Genomic DNA, 20,281 nt, shown 5'->3' with positions numbered 1-20,281 from the left:
TCCCGTGTGGTACTTAAAAATGTGTGCTACATGCAAAATGTATAAACTAGTAGTCTCTGTGAAGCAAATAGTAGAACAGGGATCTATTTTTGACCTTTGATTCACTGCTATTTTCCTGATGATATAAATGATTGTCAAATTATATATGTACATATGTATGTGCAAAGTGTGTTAATTGTTAACCTTAATATACACTAATAATATATATTCTAAAATGCATCAAAACCATCTGGTAGAAGATATGAAATCTATGATACAAGTGTATCTACCGAAGCTGCTAAGAATGTATCTAAATCTAAATCGGACCATATTTCTAGTTATGCAAGACGAAAGACTATTGCGGCAACGAAACCGATAAGCGAGAATCCTAGCTAGAGAAACCCAACCATAAGACTGAGAAGGCAGAGGCCGCACGACCTCGCTACTCGATCATTATAAATTATGTCAATTAAGTGTTAATTGTTATTAAATGTTATCTGCTAAACCTAGGCACAAGCTAGCCGGTGCGCCGAATAAGGCTGAAGTTGATTTTACCGATTTTCCAGACGGCCTATTTACACCTATATACGCAGATTAATAGCTAGCGGCATTAGAAACAAATGATAGGAATTTTGTTGATCAAAGTATTGACAGTCTCACCTAATGAGAAAATAAAAATGCAATCGTTTGACATAATAGATGATCATTTATAATAATTATTTATTTTTTACAATATAAAATAGTATATTACAAATTATTTATTGAAGAAATAACTGTAAAATGTACTAAAGATGTAATTTCATGACATACGAAATACATCATATTGTAATAAGCATTACTATTTTAACAATTATTCATTTTCCTTCTTATTTCCTTTTGCTATATCCGAGTATTCCCTAATGAGCGTTGCTATTTGGAAAGCCTAGAAATATAATTTCATATTATTATTATTTATTAATTTAATGTCAACTATGAACAGTCGACGACAAAAAGAATTTATTATAGTAACTATTTAACGTTAAACTAAAATGATTAATTAAAATTAAGTTTTTTTTTTTTTTATATAACCTATATATTAAGAGTGCTAAGCAAACCTAACATTCGTTGTAAAAATTATTATTATTTTTACTATTATTATATCTCTTATATTTCAGATAAAAGTTAAGCTATGTAAGTTATTTGTAATACTTATAATTATAAATTAATTAGAACAATTACCTGTGACGTGCTTAAGATAACTTTTGATTGTTTCCTCTCAGTTCCAGTAAATATCATCAGTGAATTCATGTTAGGTAAGAATGATATTATTGATTGATATTCGTGAGAACATAAAATGTTTCGAGATCTGTGTTCCAATAAGTGAATACCAGTTTGGTCTACCGCAAGCCACAATATTCTTGGCCAATTTGAAGTAAAAGTTTGCTATGATAATAAGCTTTTATTGTTACAACAAAGTTCTAAGGTAAAGCATACAACTATTAGTAAACACTCACCATAACATCAAAAATTGTGGCGCGATGAAGGGGCCAGCTTTGTATTAGGTTTAAGAAAGATTTTTTTGCATCGGCAGGTAACATTCCCCTTAAGCTTTGATGATGCATAGCAACTGCTCCATGAGGAATATTAGGAACAAAACGAGGTGGCAAGCAATGACTAGCTACAGCACCGTAATCACTAACAGTTTCTCCGCTATCGCCGATTTCAAGCTGTCCTTGAAGCGCAGTTAACATAATTGCTTCCATTTCAGTGATAGGATAACGTTCGCTTCTAAGGTTATGTAATACTTGATGATATAACAATTCCTTTTCTATGGTATCGTCCATATTGATAAAATTATCGCAGAATAAATGCTTTTTGAACAAGAACATATGTTGATACGGCTTTGTATGATTTGTCTATAATTAAACATTAGTTTTTTAATTTTTTGTCGTGCGAAAATTAAACATAAAGCATACCGGTACTTGAGTCTCCCTTTGGGAAGCAGTTCTATATTTCTCCCATTTAGCCATTACATCACATACTTTTTCTTCGGCTAAAAGACTTCTCTCCGTGTTTCCCAGCACTTCATACAATGCATATCCACGAGAATTGTCCTGAAGTCCAATTGTTTTTTTGATTATTTCTATGACTTCATTTGCTGTTGAGCTGGGTTGAAATTCAAACGAATAATACTGCCCGTCCATAAAATAAATTCTTGAATAGCATGGTCTTCGGTTGGTGGTGCATAATATCTCTTCACAACTTGGTGTCCACTGCCTACGTCGGGTACCTTGAGTTCTAAGAAAGCACTACAAATAAAAAAAAAAGATTTTTTTCTTAAAATTATCAAATTAACAAATTTAATACCGTACTTTCTCAGCGAATCTAGCATATTTTCCTTCTTCAGATAAAAAATCACTAGAACACCGCTTTAGATGTGCCATCAAATACTTTCGAATTGATTTCGTCGAAGGTAAAATAACACTACATGCAACAGACAACAAAGCCCAATGCCTTAGATTTACTCTTGAATTGGCGTCAGGATGATCTGTAGTCTGTTTTATCAACTGAAGATAAAGTTCGTTCAGTAATGTATCTTTTCTCATACATTTGTCCAGAATGGTTTGGGCAATTCGTACGTGTTCATCCTCTGCTCTTTTTATCGTCTCGCCTGAAATATGTATATGTTGCTAAAAATAAATGACTAGAATCATATATATCTTAACATACCAGAGATACCAAGACCAGAAAATTGCAGAATAATGTCAAACACTTGAACCATAATTGCTTCCTCTTGATCTGGTAAGAAGCTGAGACAATATGATATTTGTTGCTTACTGAATGCCCAAAATGAATGAGAGAATCCTTTATATGATTCGCCGTGGTCCTGAGGATTTGTCCTTTGTTCATTTCGTAATTTATCAATACGGTGTTTGGAGAGACGTCTTAAGGTGTTCCGCAAAAATCCACCGGACTCTTGGGGCTTTCGTACCACATTTGCATCTATTAATTGTCTTCGGCATATAATAACATTTTGGTATAATCTTGATCTATCTTCATTAGTAACGCCTTTGGCTTTCTTCTGGCAATCGAAATTATTTAATATCCAATTGGAGAGCGATGGATAATATGAGATTATCAATGAGCCTATTTCATTTTTTTGTAATGTTTCAAATACAAAACATTTCTGTGAGTCCAGCACAGCGTCTTTGGTAATCTTGGACATTCGGTATAATGATATTGTGATAAAACAATCACTTGGATCTATCATAATCGATTCAATCTCAGTAAATTTAAACTGATATATAATAAGTTTGTCTTCTGGTTGAATGAATAGGATTCCATCACAATTAATTCCAAGTATTATGTTGTTCACATAATTCCAATACCCTTTATAAATGACATTATACATTGTGGTGCCATAAAGTGGGTATTGCATTACGCAACTTAAGTACAATACTTTGGCCGTCAATTCATTTCTTGATGAGCCGTATTGGCGATGTGCTTGAGCTAGGATTGGAATCCAAAATTGTTGTTCTCTTGTCTTTGATATACGACTTGGTAGAAAACTATTAACGTCACAATAATATTCTGGCTTGGGTTGATTCGATGGATCTCCTAATGCCACTTGAGCTTGGAGGCCAGCTAACTGAAGAGCAACTTTTTCACTAACAGGAAATGCGTCGCACTAAAAAGCATACGATAAATCGTTTCAAATGAAATGATTTTAATTTTTGTTTTTGAGCATTACCTTTACTACGCTATATACCGCTTGGGCATACAACATGCTAACTTCCACTGGGTCCTGAGATAATTCTCGTGTTGGCTTAAACAGTCTTTTTTTGAACACAAACCTATTCTCTCCATATGTAGAACTATTCGAAAGTCTCTTGTAGTTACTAGAATTTGTTTGCTTGCACTCCCATGCGGAAATAACATCATATAAATACTCAAAGCTTTTTATATGTTCTTCCGCGTCTGTACGGGACTGAAAAATGGCCCAGCCTTCAGTTGAAGACAAGTTTAGCTTATCTGCTAATTTCTGTACTGCATCACTTGCAGTATCCGTAGGATGAACATCTATAGCTTTTGTGCGAGAGTCTAAAAAAAAAAATCGACAGACAATCGTACCAAGTCGTCGCATGGCCTACAACAGAAAACACAATAAATAGTAATTTACCAATTCCTTAAATGTATGTAGTACTCCTCATAAGTACTTACGGCAACTTCTACACTAGAAGGTGGTTGTAGTCTAGTTGAAACCTTAATACACTTGCAATTGTCAAAGCACCACTGGGCGTATTGCCTAAGTTTCCCATCAAATGTTTCCAAATTCTTCTTTAGAAATGATACGTAGTACCTAAATATTAAAAGGGTTATCGTAGTAAGACTGATTACAAATTTTAATTTTATGTACCTAAATAAAAGTTTGCTTGGCTGAAATGCAACAATTACGAGACACATTAAAAGCCATATTCTATCGGTCCATTCGACATTTGGATTATTTGTTGTTTGTCTCATACATTGAACAAAGATTTCATCACGTAATTCCTCTCTCTCAATACCGTGCCCTATAATGTATTGTATACTTTGAAGTTCTCGTTCGGCATTGTATTCCCCACGCATATATTTCCATAATTCCTAATGATTTAAGATTTATAATATGAGAGAATTATTTTAATCGAAAGATTCTTACTCGGAATATATTGCAAGAAAGCACAATATTTTCGGGATCGTACATATGTATATGAGATGTTGGAATTTTTTCCGTGCGTGTAAATATTATCATTTCATTCTTTGGCACTGTATTTACAGCCTTTTTGCGAGCTAATGTTAACATTAAAGTACCATCCAATAATCGCTCATGAGTATTGAAGAAGTTCTCTGCGAAATCCAGAATATTGTAATATGAATCATTATTAAAGACTTCCTTTTGAACTTCCACTTGATGCATTTCTTGAAGCTTCTTTTCAACTCGAAATTTACGTCGTTGTTCTCTTTCGCTTTGTAATGATGGTAATGGAGGTTCGATTTCTTTACGTACATTTGCTTGCAAATCAGTCATTTCAGCATCGACTTCCTTATCACAAGGTGATTTAATATTATGTGTTAATGATTCATATATAGGCTCAGCAGAAGGTTTTTTAGTTTCTGTTTCCACTGGAGGTGGGGGTGGAGACACGGATGGCTCGGGAATGGATGGTACCTTAGTTTTTACATTTTCCTGATCATTAACAACAATGGATGATTCTTTTTGCATGCATATTTCAATCTGAAAATAAAGAAAATGTATATAACAATTATTTTTAAATAAATATAATGTATAAAGAAATTACCTCATTATCCAAATCCGAAACCAAATTTGTCATTTTATCATTTATTTCTTCTATAAGTTGGTTAGGCGGGGATGTTGTAGCTTCACTTAAGAATGCAAACAAATTATCTAAGTCCACTGTATCCACATTTTGCAAATTCTTTTCATCTGTTGTAGTGTTTACGGAATTATCTTCTTCAATAGACCTGGTCATATTTGTATTAAGGTGCTCAGCCATGTGCGCAAGAACTTTTATTTCTTCTTGCACTATTCTAAAAGCATAAAGTAAATGAGGGGACCATTTTTTAGAACATAAAGGACTTCCAAGTGAAAATTATATAACATACCGTTCACAGTCCTCAATAGCTGTGTAATCTGCTTTTGGCGATTCAACCAGAATTTTTTCACGTTTTTTCATTTCTTCATCTACTCGTCGCATTTCTCGTAAAGCCGCTGCAACCTAAAAAATAACATATAATATGAATTTAGATTTTTTGAATAAAGAAAAATTAGTGGTAAAACTTTCCTCTCTTGCAAAAACGCCACGTAAACGACTTTGTATGATTATTACACTTCGACGCACTCTTAAAAAGTGGATTCTTAATTTCCAACCTCTATATGCATGCTGAATTGTTAAAATTGCTGTTCTTATTCGCATATATTTTTTTTGCTTCGAGTATCGTCTCCAATGTTTCTGTATTATAATTGAATTAGCACAAACAATTTTTTTTCTAATATCTTCCAACGGGTCATAAGCAATGCTTCGTAAAAATATTTTTGTTATTCCTATTTGCCACTCGGTCTCTGGTACCTTCAATTCTTCCAATATGGTTGTTATGCCTTTCTGATTGCTTGTCAGCGACTTATTCTGTATAAGACACTTATACTTTAAAAGAAAGTCTTCGAAGGTAATATGAACTGGAAAGCCTTCACGCCTAATACGAATTATATCCAAAATGCCTAGATACCTCAGTTGATCAAGCACAAATTCATCATTGTAATGATCTGCATGCTTTAGTGAGTTTGGCTTGATACAACGGACATACCTGTTATATAAACAATTAGGATTATTATTATATTATTATGAGACAAACGTAAGGAATACCATGGATTGGTGTTTTGTAGTACGTCAATAAGAGACTGTAATTGTTGACGGAAATGATCACTAACTGTCAGTTTAGTTTTACTGGTCCCCCGTGGATTGGTCGACGAGTTTTGTATTAAATTAGACCATGCTTGATCCTAAAATGAAATTGATAATCCTTTCGATCTAGGTTACAAAGTAGAGAAACACCGTACCTGGAATTTTGAAAGATCTCTCAAAAATGCGTTTTCACTACGACTCATATGATCAAAGAGTACATCTTGTTGAACATCTCGATTCTTATCAACAAATCCATCAATTGTATAAATTACTTTTCCAGCGTAGTGTCTAATGCCAAATTCGGTTTCCCAATGTCGACGATCAACACCTTTTATATAAATTGGATTGAATTCAAACTCAGCATGCATATTGTTTAAATAAGCTGAATCTGAGCCTTTGGGCATATGACATTGTTCAGTTAGGAGCTTAAAAATACATCTGGGAGGTTTTTCAATCAATTCCAAGCATAGCGAATTATCGGTAAACTCCACATGAGTGTATTTGATCTCTTCTTGTTTGTACTAAAGACATAAAATAAAACACATACATTTGTAATATGTATCGAAATAATTAATAATTTAAGCTTACAATTGATTGCTCCAATGAAAAAACATAATGATTGAAAAATTTGTGCAATTTTTCATTAGCATAATTAATGCAAAGCTGTTCAAAAGAGTTTCTGCAAAAATTCTCAAAGCCAAATATATCAAGAACGCCTAAAAATTGTGAGCCATCCCTTCCAGGATTTGTGCAGCTATTTATTTTATTAACAAGCCAAGTGAACGTTTTCGAATATAAGGCTTTAGCCATTGCATGTCGATTTTCTCTCGCCTAAAAACACACAGTAGATAATTAAATAAATATGCGAAAATGCATACATTTAAAACTTACCTCATGTATTTTTAAAGGGATTTCAGTTATATTCCCTCGAACATTTATTTGGCGAAGCAAAAGCACCGTCGTCAGTTCATCTTTCTTAATACCCAGTAGGATCGATAGAGTCTTAATAATCTCAAAGTCACTTGTTGACAAGTTGCAGCCTTCTCCATCTATGTCAATAAATTCAATATTGCCTAACCATAAGATGGAACTTAATACTTTAAAAATACAATCAATAACCGATTGTGGAATTTGGAGCACAGTAAATGCCATTGTCAGTTCATTAAACTTATTCGATTCGAAGTTCAAATCAACTGTAATATCGTTGGTAGCATTTAAATATTTGTACATTTCTGGAGGTTTTAAATAAAATGTCTCCGCTGTTTCCTTATTTATTTGTCCTTGGGCTACTAGCTGATACATAACGTGATAATTTCGCTCTCCCTGACTTTGAAATGTTATACGCGATTGCTCCAATAAATAATCTTGTATAACACATCCTTTAATACCATTTTGTTCATCAAAACACACTTGCATAAACTTTCCAAATCGGGAACTGTTGTCATTTCGAATGGTTTTCGCATTGCCTACAAAAATTTAATAATTATACAATAAAACACAATGATTTTTTTGATATTGTGCATATATCGCTCATTTACTAGAAGAGTGACATAAGTCGAAAAACATGATTTGAGCTAATGATGCAGAAATATTCGTTGTTATAATCTACGTTCTGAAAAAATTGAATGGTCCTATCTTTAGAACACAAAGGATGAGATGAATATACTTCTAACTCATATTAGTTTTACCGAAAGACAGGAGTCACTTGAAAACTTTAAATGTCTTTATGTCGAAAAGCCATTTTTTGCGATGTCACTTCTACTAAATGAGCGATATGTTTAATTATGTTATAAATGAAGTACGAAGTATTCCATTACGCATTATTTATACCCATAAATATAATGGTTGCTTAATTATTTATTCGGTTCATTTGAATATAATCGTATTCGGTTGAAGTCCAAACATACCAAATGCTTCTAAAATTGTATTTGCTTCCAAAATTTGTTGCTGAATCCATGATGACACATTGGAAGTGATTGCACATAAATATTGTAAAACTAGTTTTGTCGATTCCGTCTTTCCAGCTCCGGACTCTCCAGATATGAGGCAGGACTTTATTATATAAAAAATAAAATATTTATGCTTACATTTTTGTAGATATACAATATTCTTAAATAAAAGTGCAACACCAAATATATTTCGGTACTTTAAGAGGACACCAAAAGTAAAACAAGAAAATTGCAAACATTTAATCTTTAAAACGAATTTGAAAAAAGTGAAAAATAACCAACAAAAATGAAAGTTTAAATATTAAAATATACATTTCAATTTTCCATAGAAGAGAGCGGCTTGCATTTGCCGATGCAACAGGCAGCAGTCGCTTTTGACTTTACAGCGAAAACGTTATGTGACACGTAATCTGTCAAGAGTTGGCTGTGCGTTCGTTTTGCAATCCTCTTTTAAATCAAAAAGTGTATCAAAAAGTTGGCTGTTGCCAACTTAAACACGTTTTTTGTTTTTTTTGTTGCTCTTACCTGATTTATTTTATCTTCAACAATATTTCTATAGGCAGCTTCAGCTAATGCAAAGACATGAGGGTCTAAGGATCCCATTTTGCATGTATGATATTTGTGAACAAAGTCCTTAAAAAAAGGTTGCAGCAATAAAAATTACAATTTTTAATTCAATATATATATATATATATATATATATATATATATAATTATATATTTATTATGCAGACTAACCTTCCTTGGCAGTTGGCAAATGCTTCATTGTACATTCAAAGTGACACCCTTACCTTATTGAAAGGCTATAATTTAATGACTTATATTGCGCTCACCCCTGACATTGACAGCCCTTGAATTGAACCAGCTCAGTAAGTCAACAATATCAAGAATAAGGTTTAATGATTAAGTAAAACCAGAGTATATAAAACTGGATAATGTAATAAATCTGTATTAAACCATGCTCCAACACGAATACTTGAATCAAGCGCCAATCCACCAAATTAGAAGCTAGTATAAATGTCGGTACGTATTTTCGTAAATTTTAAGCTTACGATATGTGGATAAGACTAACATCACACATAATGTCCCAGCTTTGATAGTATCGCAAGTTAAGTTCCTAGTATATATGCCGATAAATTCATCGTATTTCTGTATAGAAGTCATTATCCGCGCACCACCAATGTGCAGAAGGATAGTAGCCATTTTGCTTGAAAGAGTAAGGATAGCAATCATATATAATCTCTCGAATAATACTATTTTTAGCTCAAGTTTACACTATAAAAGTTACATAGATGGCATACCTGCGCCGTATATAATAATGGTTACAAAAATATATGATAGGTTGATTCAACCACTTTCCAAATTGAGACAATAGTCCACAAATTCCAACTGGAGAAACCTAACAACGTGAGTAACACAGGCAGGGTGAGAAAGAAGAAAAAAAAAAAAAAAAAAAAAAAAACAATCCATTTGCCATAAATTAATTCATAATTTGCACAGACCTTTTAAATGCAGGCTAATCAAAGAATGCTGTGGGCGCAAGACTTTTTATACGCTATACAAATTTCTCCATTGGCAATGAGTCAGAATCATATAAAATATTAACTGCAGTGCCACAAAGTGGCAACAATAATACAATTGAGCCGCTCAAATTCACAACATCAGATCGTGATGGATAGAACAAACAACGAAAATCAACAGCACATATCTAATTAGTTCGCATAAACCAATATAGAAACAAAAAAAACGACATCAAAAAATATATATATATAGATCAATCAAACGAAACGAACAAAAGCATCCAGCATTGTATGAATAGACTATAAAATGAAAAATATGAAATCGACAAAGAGAACAACACAAGCGCGCATTCAGAAGAATTGTAGTAAAAACATGGAAAACAAGTACCAAATGACTAAATGACAACATAGTATATAGAACCGTGAATGAGATAACATCATGCCAGAGCTTCTCTTGATTAATGGACACGAACGTCATTGAAGAAGACTAACTATTGTAAGTGCTGAGTTGAAAAAAGGACAATATAGAAAAACAAATTTTCAAAAATAAATCTAGGTGCTTTGGAATATCTACATACATACCAAACTTGGTCTCTAGAAGCACGGACAGGGCTAAATTGACTAAGCTTGGCTTGTTGGTCAAGAGTGTACGTACGTACTTACTTAATGGGGTCTGCCACGCCTCCTTCTCTCTGTTTCATATTTACATTTGCACAATTTCATAACAACCCGTTAAAAATGTTCATAAATATAAATTTAATACAAATATAATTATAGTATATTAATACAAATATAATTATATATAATTACATTTGTATTAAATTTATACTCTTAAATATTTACACGAGTTAGATTTATTCATATGGTCATATTTATGTATGTACATACATATGTACATATGTATATAATTATGTACGTACATATATGTACTTCGTTCCTTTTCTTTGCGATAAAACAAATTTACTTAATTACGAGCTAAAATTTCATACAAAATATGTATAGTAATCTAAATATTAATGTACAAGTATGTTAAAAATTTAATTTGTCTCATTATATTAATCACTATTAATATTTCAAAATATATACAAACATACATATGTATGTATGTGGGAATCCACTGATTAAGGAGCGGTCTTCCAACAAGAAAAAATCTCTAAGATTTAAATTATAGTTTTGCGTACTCTTGTTTTGTTTTAAAAATCCATTAGTTGCAAATCGGAAGTTTTATGAAGTTTTGCTTGTATCACAGTGAGCAAATGAATCATTAAGTTAAAATAGAGCGCGAGGCTAAAATTGCAAGTCTTGCATACTAAATACACACACTTTCTCAACATACATACATGTGCATGTATATATGTATGTATATACATATTTGTATACGTTTTTAGAACATTGTGTCTACTGAGCACAAAATTATACTTACCAAAGTTTGGGTTACTCTTAACGTGAGGCCCTCACGGTGAGGCCTATAGGTAGAGTTGCTAAAAGCAACCCGCAACTAAGTTAGATTTTTGAAAATATTAATACATAGGTACATTGTTTATATTAGCTATGGTCCATAGGTTACCCCTTATGTATGTATTTAAAAATCTTTTAAAACAACGGAATGGAACATAAAGAGTCCTGTTCGTTTGCATATATTTGTATTTGAAATAATCGATTAATCGGTTATAAGAACGATAAAAAGCCGTAAGTTACCGATATAAAAAGAAGTCTTTAGCATAAGAATTTAGTTTATTTTATTGATTGATTTTATTTGCATCGGGAAAATATAAAAGTGCTTAAATTTGAATTGTAATTGTATGAAATAAAAAGAATTTGAATTTTAATTGAATCCGGGTTTCCATTTATCTCTCGCTTCAAGCTTGGCTTCAGGAACAAGAGAACTCTTTGCTCCGCCTAATATATTTGTTGTTGCCTGCGTTGCCAAAACCGCCGGGCATACAACCAGCTGTGGTAATTGTCTAACAACCGCTCCAACTGCTCCACTGTACCCTTTTTGATCGTGCTCCACAATGGCTGCCTCCATGAGAGTATTTGCTGATTCGTTTATCCCCTATTAAAATAAATTAAATTTAAAAACATTCTTTAACATACATTTAAATTAAAAGGGACCGAATAAATCTTTATCTTAATATTATTAAACGAATACCTCTTTAACTATTTAAATAAGCATTTTCAACACCTTCACGCAAATTCTTTGGCCGACATTTGCGTTTTTTGCCATGTTTTGATTTTCTCTTTTTTCTTGGGGATGGTCCGGCAGATAACATGTCAAATGTTGTTTCCGCAGTAAACTGAAGTTTTTTAAAGTAAGATTTAAGAATTTGGCAAGCTTAAGTAACCACAGAATTTACTTGTAATAAATGGATTATCCTGGATGTAATCTCCAGCGCTGCAAATGCTGTGCGTGCACTGAAGCTTTGTGCTCCCAGTTGAAATCCTCGTATAATACGTCCGTCCTTGTTATATTGTTGTATTGGAAGTCTGAACAAGTCAAAGATGCCTTGAACTAAATTGAATTTTATACATATATTAAGTTTAATTATAAAAAGAATAACACAACATTACGTACACAGTTGCAAAACTGCATTAGTGGGTCCTATACCGCTTAATATATTTGGAAGTTGGTTCCTCTTGATATCCTTCAGCCATTCCTTACTGAGGAACTCAATAAGCTTACCCCAGCCTAGAAGTCCTCTTCTATGAATTTAAAAATATTTACTACATAGTTCATGGAAGGACCTAAAGCTTTTGAATTGAATTAGCTTACCTATTTACTACTTCTCGTAAGCATATTCCAGATCCTTGCAGTTGAGCAAGCCCCATTAATAATCCCGTTATCGGTCCGCGTGATAATTCAATTCTACGCCCATGGTAGTCAAAGCAGATCGGCAAAGCCGGACTAAATATAAATTCTTTAAAGTAAATAGGAGAGCAATTGCTTTGTGAAAAGTCTTCCACGTTGTCTTTGGATTTTGTTGATATATTTTCACTGGATGCAGTGTATTCATCTTCATTTGTGTCCAGACCAAAATTTTGTAGGGCTTGTGATAATTCATCAACAGATATTTCATTTACAGACATTATTGGCACATCTCGATCTGATGCATTTGTATCAAAATTAGGGTTAATTGTCGATTCTACAGTAGTTGATCTTTTAACTAATGCGGTGAAAAATTCTTCTAAGAACTTTAGAGTGTCTTGATCAATATTAAGTCTTATAGGTAATATTGAAACTTTTAACGAGCATTCTTCAGCCCAATTTTTAGGAATATCTGTTCGAGCATTAACCGATTTTACAGTGACCATATTTTCATAAGTACGTTGTTGCATTATGTTCTTACTCGGATGATAAAGTAACTTGTTTATATCAGATGACACTAGACGGTCTCTTATCTCAATATCCGAAATAATTAACACTTGTCTAGAGGAATAGTTTGAGTTTGTAGGATATATGTCGTGGGAGAAACGAATCTTTGATAGTTGAATTTCGACAAGTACTTCCGAGTTTCGCATAGAAATTTGAGATTCGTTGCAAGTTTCTTTATCGAATCTTTTTTCAGATTTATTTTGAGGCTCCGATACGCCTTGTTTATATGTTTCCGACATTCCACTTATCTTGCTTATGCTAAGAAATTAAATTTTATATCTCGTAAAGCTACGTTTTAAAATAATTCACTTACTTTACATAAGATGTTGACCTAGTCGAGTAATCATGGTCCGGAAAATCTTTTCCACCAAAGAGATGCCATGTAAATGTCATTTCACACAGCGTATAACTCTGCTCAGTTACGGGAAAATGCTCGGGCGGCCTAAGCACATCAGCTCTATTATTCGGCAAGCAGAAATGATCGTCAACTATTCGAAGTGGATCTTCAGAAATGAATATTTTCTGCACCCCAAACTGATCCTTAAATATTTAAAACATTTGGTTCAATAAATATAGTCTACGTTCTAATGAAAGAATGACTCATACCATAAAATAAAGTTCATCATCACGAATTATATGAAAATCCTTTTCAACTTTCTCTTCTAAAGTTTGAACATTAAATATAGATCCCAGCTCCTCATTAATTTGTGGCAAAGAATTTTCAGTAGTTTTAGGCTGATAGAATGATTGAAGCATAATGTTAGATTCAAAATCAAAGTTTGTGCAATCGTATGAAATATCTGTTAAGTTTTTATGTTGTTCATCTACATGCGTCTGATCCATTTTACTTTCACTAAATGCTACAGATGCAGAACTGGAAGAAATATTGGTATACATGTCCTTTACAGCGTCGGCCATCAAATTGTTTATGTGTTGTGAAGTTTGATCATTATTCTGATTTGTAATTGGCACGGTGCTATTCATAGTTTTCTCTGCTTCACTGGTAGTTTTATCAGTATTTATTATATCTTTATCATTTGCAATATATGAAATAATCTGTGCTAGAGCGTCAGCTGAATCAAAACAGGTTTTTAAATGCACATCGTGAATTGAGGATCGAAGATCAATTGATGGCGAAGTTTTACTTTGCTCATTTATTCGAAGAGACACATTGAGTAACCCAATATTCAAAACTGGTACTAGAATACCACATTCAGAGTGATTACTAGAATCTTTAGCGCACTTAGCCTGGAGAGAAAATGAGATTAACAGTAAGCATATTGAAGATATCAGGATCTCTGTCTACTCACAACTGGTCCAATTGAAAGAATACAATCTTCGGACATCACCCGTAAAGTACATCCACTCATAGAACATACAATATTACTACTAAGTGTGCAATAACCAATGTCAATGTATGTCCGAAAAGGAAGATACTTTGGCCTAAAATAAAATTATTACTTCTGAGATTTGACGAAAAGTGCCCCTGAACAAACCTGTAGTCAATTGACAAATTCCAAAAATGAGCTTGAATCTCCGACACAAGTGCAAATGGCTCATATTCTTCAATGGGAAAATCCTAGCGGATATGACAAAAAAAAATTTAAATACTAAACTAATTTTAAATCCGATTATAATGAACTTACTGCGACATTAAGAAAATCTATAAGTTGATTAATCCAATTATGACTCGCGGATGCTGGGTAATGCCACAAGACTGCACCATTTAATCCAATCGCCAGCTTCATTCTCTACATTAAAAGAAACTCATACTATAACTGCTTTGCATAGTATGTAAATATGTAGGATAACAGCATTACCTTCAAACGCTTTTCAGGCTGTTTTTTGATTTCAGCCACAACACATAAAACTTCCTGCCGACGACTGCTTAAACTGTTTTTTTTTAAACAATTGCTAATTATGCGAGTAAGACCTTCATCCACAGTGCCATCCCAAGCAGCGGTCACATTTTCAAGAGTTTGGCCTATGAAATATATACAAGATATAATATTCTGATTATGTATTTATGAAATATTATTTAATTCGTACCAATATGATACACGTCAATTTCCCTCAGTTGAATTAGAAAATAACTGATATTTTTGTCGTTGTTAGGTGCGGTTACAGTAAATAGCTTAAATCCCTTGAGATTTATTTGTAGTTTTCCGTAATGAATTGGTTGGACGATTTTATCGGACTCCAGAACATTTGTGAATATTATGAAACTTCCTTCAGCAATACATAATTCCAAAGAGAAGACGCTTTTTGTTTCCACTAAATTTGATTTTTCCGAAGGCTCTGATTTGGTATTAAAACTATGAAACACTTCATCTCCACTCCATCCCATTTTATATTTTACGTTGTTTTGTTGATGATTAGTCTCATAATTTTGATATAAAGGTGAATGTGGCTCCCACATTAAAAGATCTCCATTCAAACGATTATAAATTATCTCGTAGAGATCTTTTGATCTACAAAATAAAGTTTTCAATTATAATATTTGACCGAATGTTAAATTAGCTTACTCCAGAGTCAGTTTTATTTTTGGCACAGATATACCAATTTTCAGATTAGATGAATTTTTGCAACTTTCACAAAATTCATTGATTTCGTCTGTTTCTCCAGGTAAGAAAACATCACCTTTTTCTGAGGCAAGAACATTCGATTTAATGACAAATAATAATTATTTTTATTAATTTTATTACCTGTATTGTCGTCAAGATGAGACGAGAATCCAAACTGATTGGAGCTAAAAGGAGAGTTTCTCCTGTTCTTTGCACTTTCATTGTGCAATCTTAGATGCTTGGTTGTGGTTTCCACCTGGGACACATTAATACGGATTCTACAAGAAAGGGCATATTATTTACTGTGCCTGTTGACAAAAAGAAGCGTTCAAACTAAAAGCAAACACATCAAAAGTTTTCACCAAGTTAAAAATATTTGTGCATTGCATATGTCATATGAAGAAAAAAAAATTGTAAATTCAGCTAAATTTACAGCTTCAAGAAAATGCGTGTTTCCTTAAAGCTGTAAATTGAGCTGAATTTACAAATCTTTTTTCTTCATATGACATATGCAATGCGCACATTCAATAAAGTAAACAGTCCGAATCCAACAACATGATGTGAAAACTAGGTGGCATCTGTCCGAATCGAGATGTTATAGACGCTGATGGCAGTGTAGTAGACTTAACTCAGAAATTTTGTTTAATTGTAAATCATTGTTTGGTCTTGCAAGGCCAATAAATGGACCTCCTCAGATACGAACAGCTGATCTAGGCCTAATATCATATTTTGGCTTTGCACAGCGGTTAAGAAAGCTCGCGCGTTCCCTTCTTTGCGCTTACATTCTAATAAGCTCTTCTTTGTGCGTGCATTCGGCACTGCACTAATAAAAGCTCGCGCCCTCTTTATGCATGCTTACTAACTTCTATCATCTAGCACATGCCTTCTGCACAGCTGCACTCTCGTTTTCTTTTGATCTTTGTTTTATAATTTTCGCACTATAAATTCTATTAGATTTAATGCCTGCTGCTAAATGCATTTTTAATAGTCGTAACAAGTTCTTCGCAGAGCAAAGACTATTCGAGTCTTATTGCCCAATAGTCGTATCAAGTTCGTCGAACGATCGCATAGCAAAAGACTACTCGGGTCTTATTGCACTTAGCTACATTGTCTATTTCGAGACAATAATTAATAGTTTAACACAGCCCAAGTCGGGGCTGTTGTTTCAATTTAATACACTGACCTATCGTTTTAGGTATTTTGTCTATTCGAGCAAATACTTAATAAAATAAACTTGTAACTTTAACAAAAACAAAATTCGTGAAAAGTGTTTTAATTTTCGAGCAAAAAACCTTTTTAAAATTAGCTACTGAAAATGCTCAGTGGCTCAACAATTATGAATTAAAACATTTAGAACATCTTGCATGTTAAAAACTTAATAACTTTTTTAAAACTACTACTTTTTATGCAGTACACCTTTATATGGCTGAACATTTACAAGTCTCGAACCCAAGTGATAGGACTTCTACAATCATATCACTCTTATCAAAAATTATTCCATATATGTCTTGAGGTGGGTTTGTATGTCACACCCGATTGAAATAAAATAGTTTGATCTCGATTTTCGCAGTCAGGCTTAATGATGTCACACTTTGAATAGTTCACATATATATGCTATACAAAATATTATATGAAAAATTGTATAAACAATTGAAAAATCTATATAATCTTAAAAAATTGCTATAAAAACTTTTGAGTTATCTAAATCTAGAAACAAACATAAGACCCTTTCGAAATGGTTGGTGAAAATGATAAACAAAATTAAATTTTACCGCTGAAGACTTAAGACTTAATTTCACGAATGATTTCCCAACATATTTGTAATATTTAAATAGTAAGCAACTTACCTATCGTTGCAATCCAAATTATTAACCCCTACGCAATTCAGTAAATGAGTGCCATTCTTATAATCGTCTTCCTAAAAATTTGTAATTTAATGTTGATAATATTTAAAAAAAAAGTTATAAAATTACCATATAGTAGACATCAAGCTCATCTATATCTATTGTTAAATTAGAGTTCCACAAAACTGAAATATTCCGTAAATCCAATGATAAATAATCGATTCGGACACTTTTCTCCCACCATGGGATCTTATTTGGATCTTGGGGTAGCCTTCCATCAACCACAGGAAATCTTTGAAAATAAAAGGGTATCGAAATCATACTGTCTCAAGGGCATTTCCGAAATATATACCTTAAGTGCATCTTAAGCAAGCTGCATTTAATTTGCATCTCAGTTGGATTAGAGCTTTCCAAGATAATATCTTTACACCCGTGATCAGTAAAAGGGGATACACCTAGAATAGCACTTATGCGATCATAAATTGTAATATCCAAGTCAATGGTACAGTCATCAAGTGTGCATTCCATTTGGTTACTGCTTCTATTACAATTTGGTTTGAATACATTTTTAGAGCTATGAGAAAGTACTAATTCCGGCCGAGTGTGATAGCCGTCCTGGCAATTCTGCAAGAAAAATTATATTTTTTATTACAGTCTTTTTAAATTTGCATTTGGTTTTACCTTTTTTCTGTCGAACAAAATAAGATAATACTCTATATTATTAATAATCTCAGATATATCGACCATTGTTGCTGAGGATGTTGTTTTTAATGTTAGCTCAGAACAAAATCTCTGCTGATTTCCATTTACGAATATTGACGATACTCTGAACAGCAGATAGTTGGTATTTTTAATTGGAAGATGACTCGAGTCCTTACAACTATTATTGCGGGTGCTTGAAAAAAAATTATCCGCCGTAATAGAATAGTTTGTGAAACTTTCGTTAGTAAACAAACTATTGTGGCTAGTGGTCTGGCTGGTATCGGGTAACAAGATATCGTTATGTAAAAATAGTCCAATTATTTTGTATACTTGTATTTTGAATTTAAGAATTTCACCAGATTTTTCTGCGACACCGGCATTTGTTTGACTATTACTAAATGATGTTGAAGTCGAAGATATAACGGATTCACATATTTTTGTTTTTTTATCTGTATACATAGACTCTTGTTTGTTCAGCATAACTGAGTCAGTACACCACTCTCCATTATTTTCAATAATTCCAGCCATTTTCGTATTCTTTGGTGCACTTGTAAGCACATAGTTAATATCTGAATATTTTCTATTGAAACTCACTTTTGGACATTCTTTATTAAATCCTTTTGTCATTCGAACTAAATGATGAACTTGGCGTGGGGTCAACATAAAACATATGTCATCAATAACAACTTCCAAATTTATCTTTGGCCCAATTACATTTTCAGTTTGCTTTACACTAATTTGAAAATTTTGGCAACCTTTAAACTTTACAATTTTACACAATTGACCACTATATACAAAGTGCTCATAATGCATATTTTGGTGGATCACTTCTGAAGTATATATAGTTAGATCGTTTGTAACTATGTTATGCCTAGCAATCATAGGTAACGATGTCAAAGTTTGATTATCGTTCTCGCTGAAATGTTTTGAAACCTCATTTGTTGTCGACGTATATTTTGCAAAGCCAGTTTGATTTTTATACTCAATATGATGAGCTTTAAGTGAAACAATCAGTTTTTTACTAGTTCCTGGGAGCGCATATTCTATATTCAAAGTTGTATTTGTTAATTCAGCATGTATTCGATTTAAAACTGTAATAAACGAAAATTTTTTTGAAATATTCATTTAGTTTTGATTTTTAATTAGTATCCTAAGCATTGTTTGGAACCACCTACCATTATCAATTGTTTCTGCAAATTTTTCTAGACCAATCAGAGTGTTGTTGTGATTTAAAAATGGAATGTCATCATCAACTTGCTTCATGCATTCTTCTGCCATTTGCATCGAACTACTCACGGAAGACCACATGGACTCTAACATAGTTGTTTGGCTTTGACAACGCGTCACAGGCCGTAGGGTAATTGTCAGGTCAGAAATACAAAGGGAACTGTCGTTTGTCATGAGAGCATTCCACGGCACCATCGCCGTTAGGCATCCAATATGTCCGGAAACCACCTCAAAGGCCCATCCCTGTTCCTCGAACAGCTCGTTGAGTGCCTAATAGATTTAAATACGTATTTTATTGCTACATTTTTGTTACTCTACTCCTATGATAATTAGTTAGGAAATTTAATGGCAATGTTGTTGTACAAACATCAATTCTTTGGAGGGGCAATTAAATTAGGTATGTACGATGTTGAAATATAAAATTATATGTATTTTAAAATGAAATCAAACAAAAGAAGACACTTGGAGCTTACATTAACTTTAAGTGAAATATTTTCAACAACAGCTTTTCCATTGTAAAGGTCCACTTTTAGCTGTTCCAAGTTGAGATTGTTTTCAAAAAATTGTCCCAAATATCTTTGCAAAAGATATCTACATGTCTTTGTTTTTAACCCGTCCCAAAGATTAAACCAAGACATTTCGGTCCAATTATTACTTATTTATTTTCGTCGCAATAAATAACCTTT

The 20,281-nt window shown here is 32.9% G+C and overlaps 2 protein-coding genes across 2 annotated transcripts; both read right to left on the bottom strand.

Moving 5' to 3' along the window:
- Positions 1-791: 791 nt before the first annotated feature.
- LOC117134657 (unconventional myosin heavy chain 6) lies at positions 792-8,996 on the bottom strand. The gene is made up of 19 exons (XM_033293026.1): positions 8,891-8,996; positions 8,324-8,468; positions 7,308-7,882; positions 7,005-7,247; positions 6,572-6,937; positions 6,378-6,514; positions 5,799-6,318; positions 5,620-5,732; positions 5,295-5,544; positions 4,655-5,230; positions 4,376-4,599; positions 4,180-4,318; positions 3,710-4,105; positions 2,689-3,646; positions 2,331-2,629; positions 1,935-2,267; positions 1,473-1,874; positions 1,198-1,401; positions 792-901 (listed from the first exon to the last, which is right to left on the bottom strand). The coding sequence occupies exons 1-19, from the start codon at positions 8,966-8,968 to the stop codon at positions 830-832; spliced, it is 6,030 nt and encodes a 2,009-aa protein (XP_033148917.1). The 5' UTR covers positions 8,969-8,996; the 3' UTR covers positions 792-829.
- A 2,653-nt stretch (positions 8,997-11,649) lies between these two features.
- Positions 11,650-20,271, bottom strand: LOC117134668 (autophagy-related protein 2 homolog A). Its single transcript, XM_033293074.1, is given in 21 exon segments — positions 11,650-11,941; positions 12,038-12,049; positions 12,051-12,182; positions 12,243-12,397; positions 12,461-12,588; positions 12,659-13,516; positions 13,572-13,798; positions 13,865-14,506; positions 14,569-14,701; positions 14,755-14,837; positions 14,905-15,009; positions 15,079-15,242; positions 15,308-15,729; positions 15,784-15,904; positions 15,964-16,100; positions 17,670-17,740; positions 17,796-17,958; positions 18,019-18,290; positions 18,348-19,459; positions 19,544-19,865; positions 20,069-20,271. Coding segments are annotated over 21 exon segments (5,655 nt in total). The 5' UTR covers positions 20,234-20,271; the 3' UTR covers positions 11,650-11,710.
- Between the last annotated feature and the right edge of the window lie 10 nt (positions 20,272-20,281).

Source organism: Drosophila busckii, chromosome 2R, assembly GCF_011750605.1.
Source record: "Drosophila busckii strain San Diego stock center, stock number 13000-0081.31 chromosome 2R, ASM1175060v1, whole genome shotgun sequence".
In the NCBI taxonomy this organism is placed as follows: domain Eukaryota; kingdom Metazoa; phylum Arthropoda; class Insecta; order Diptera; family Drosophilidae; genus Drosophila; species Drosophila busckii.
Note: the sequence above shows the minus strand (reverse complement) of the source record. Positions and strands in the feature narration are given on the sequence as shown.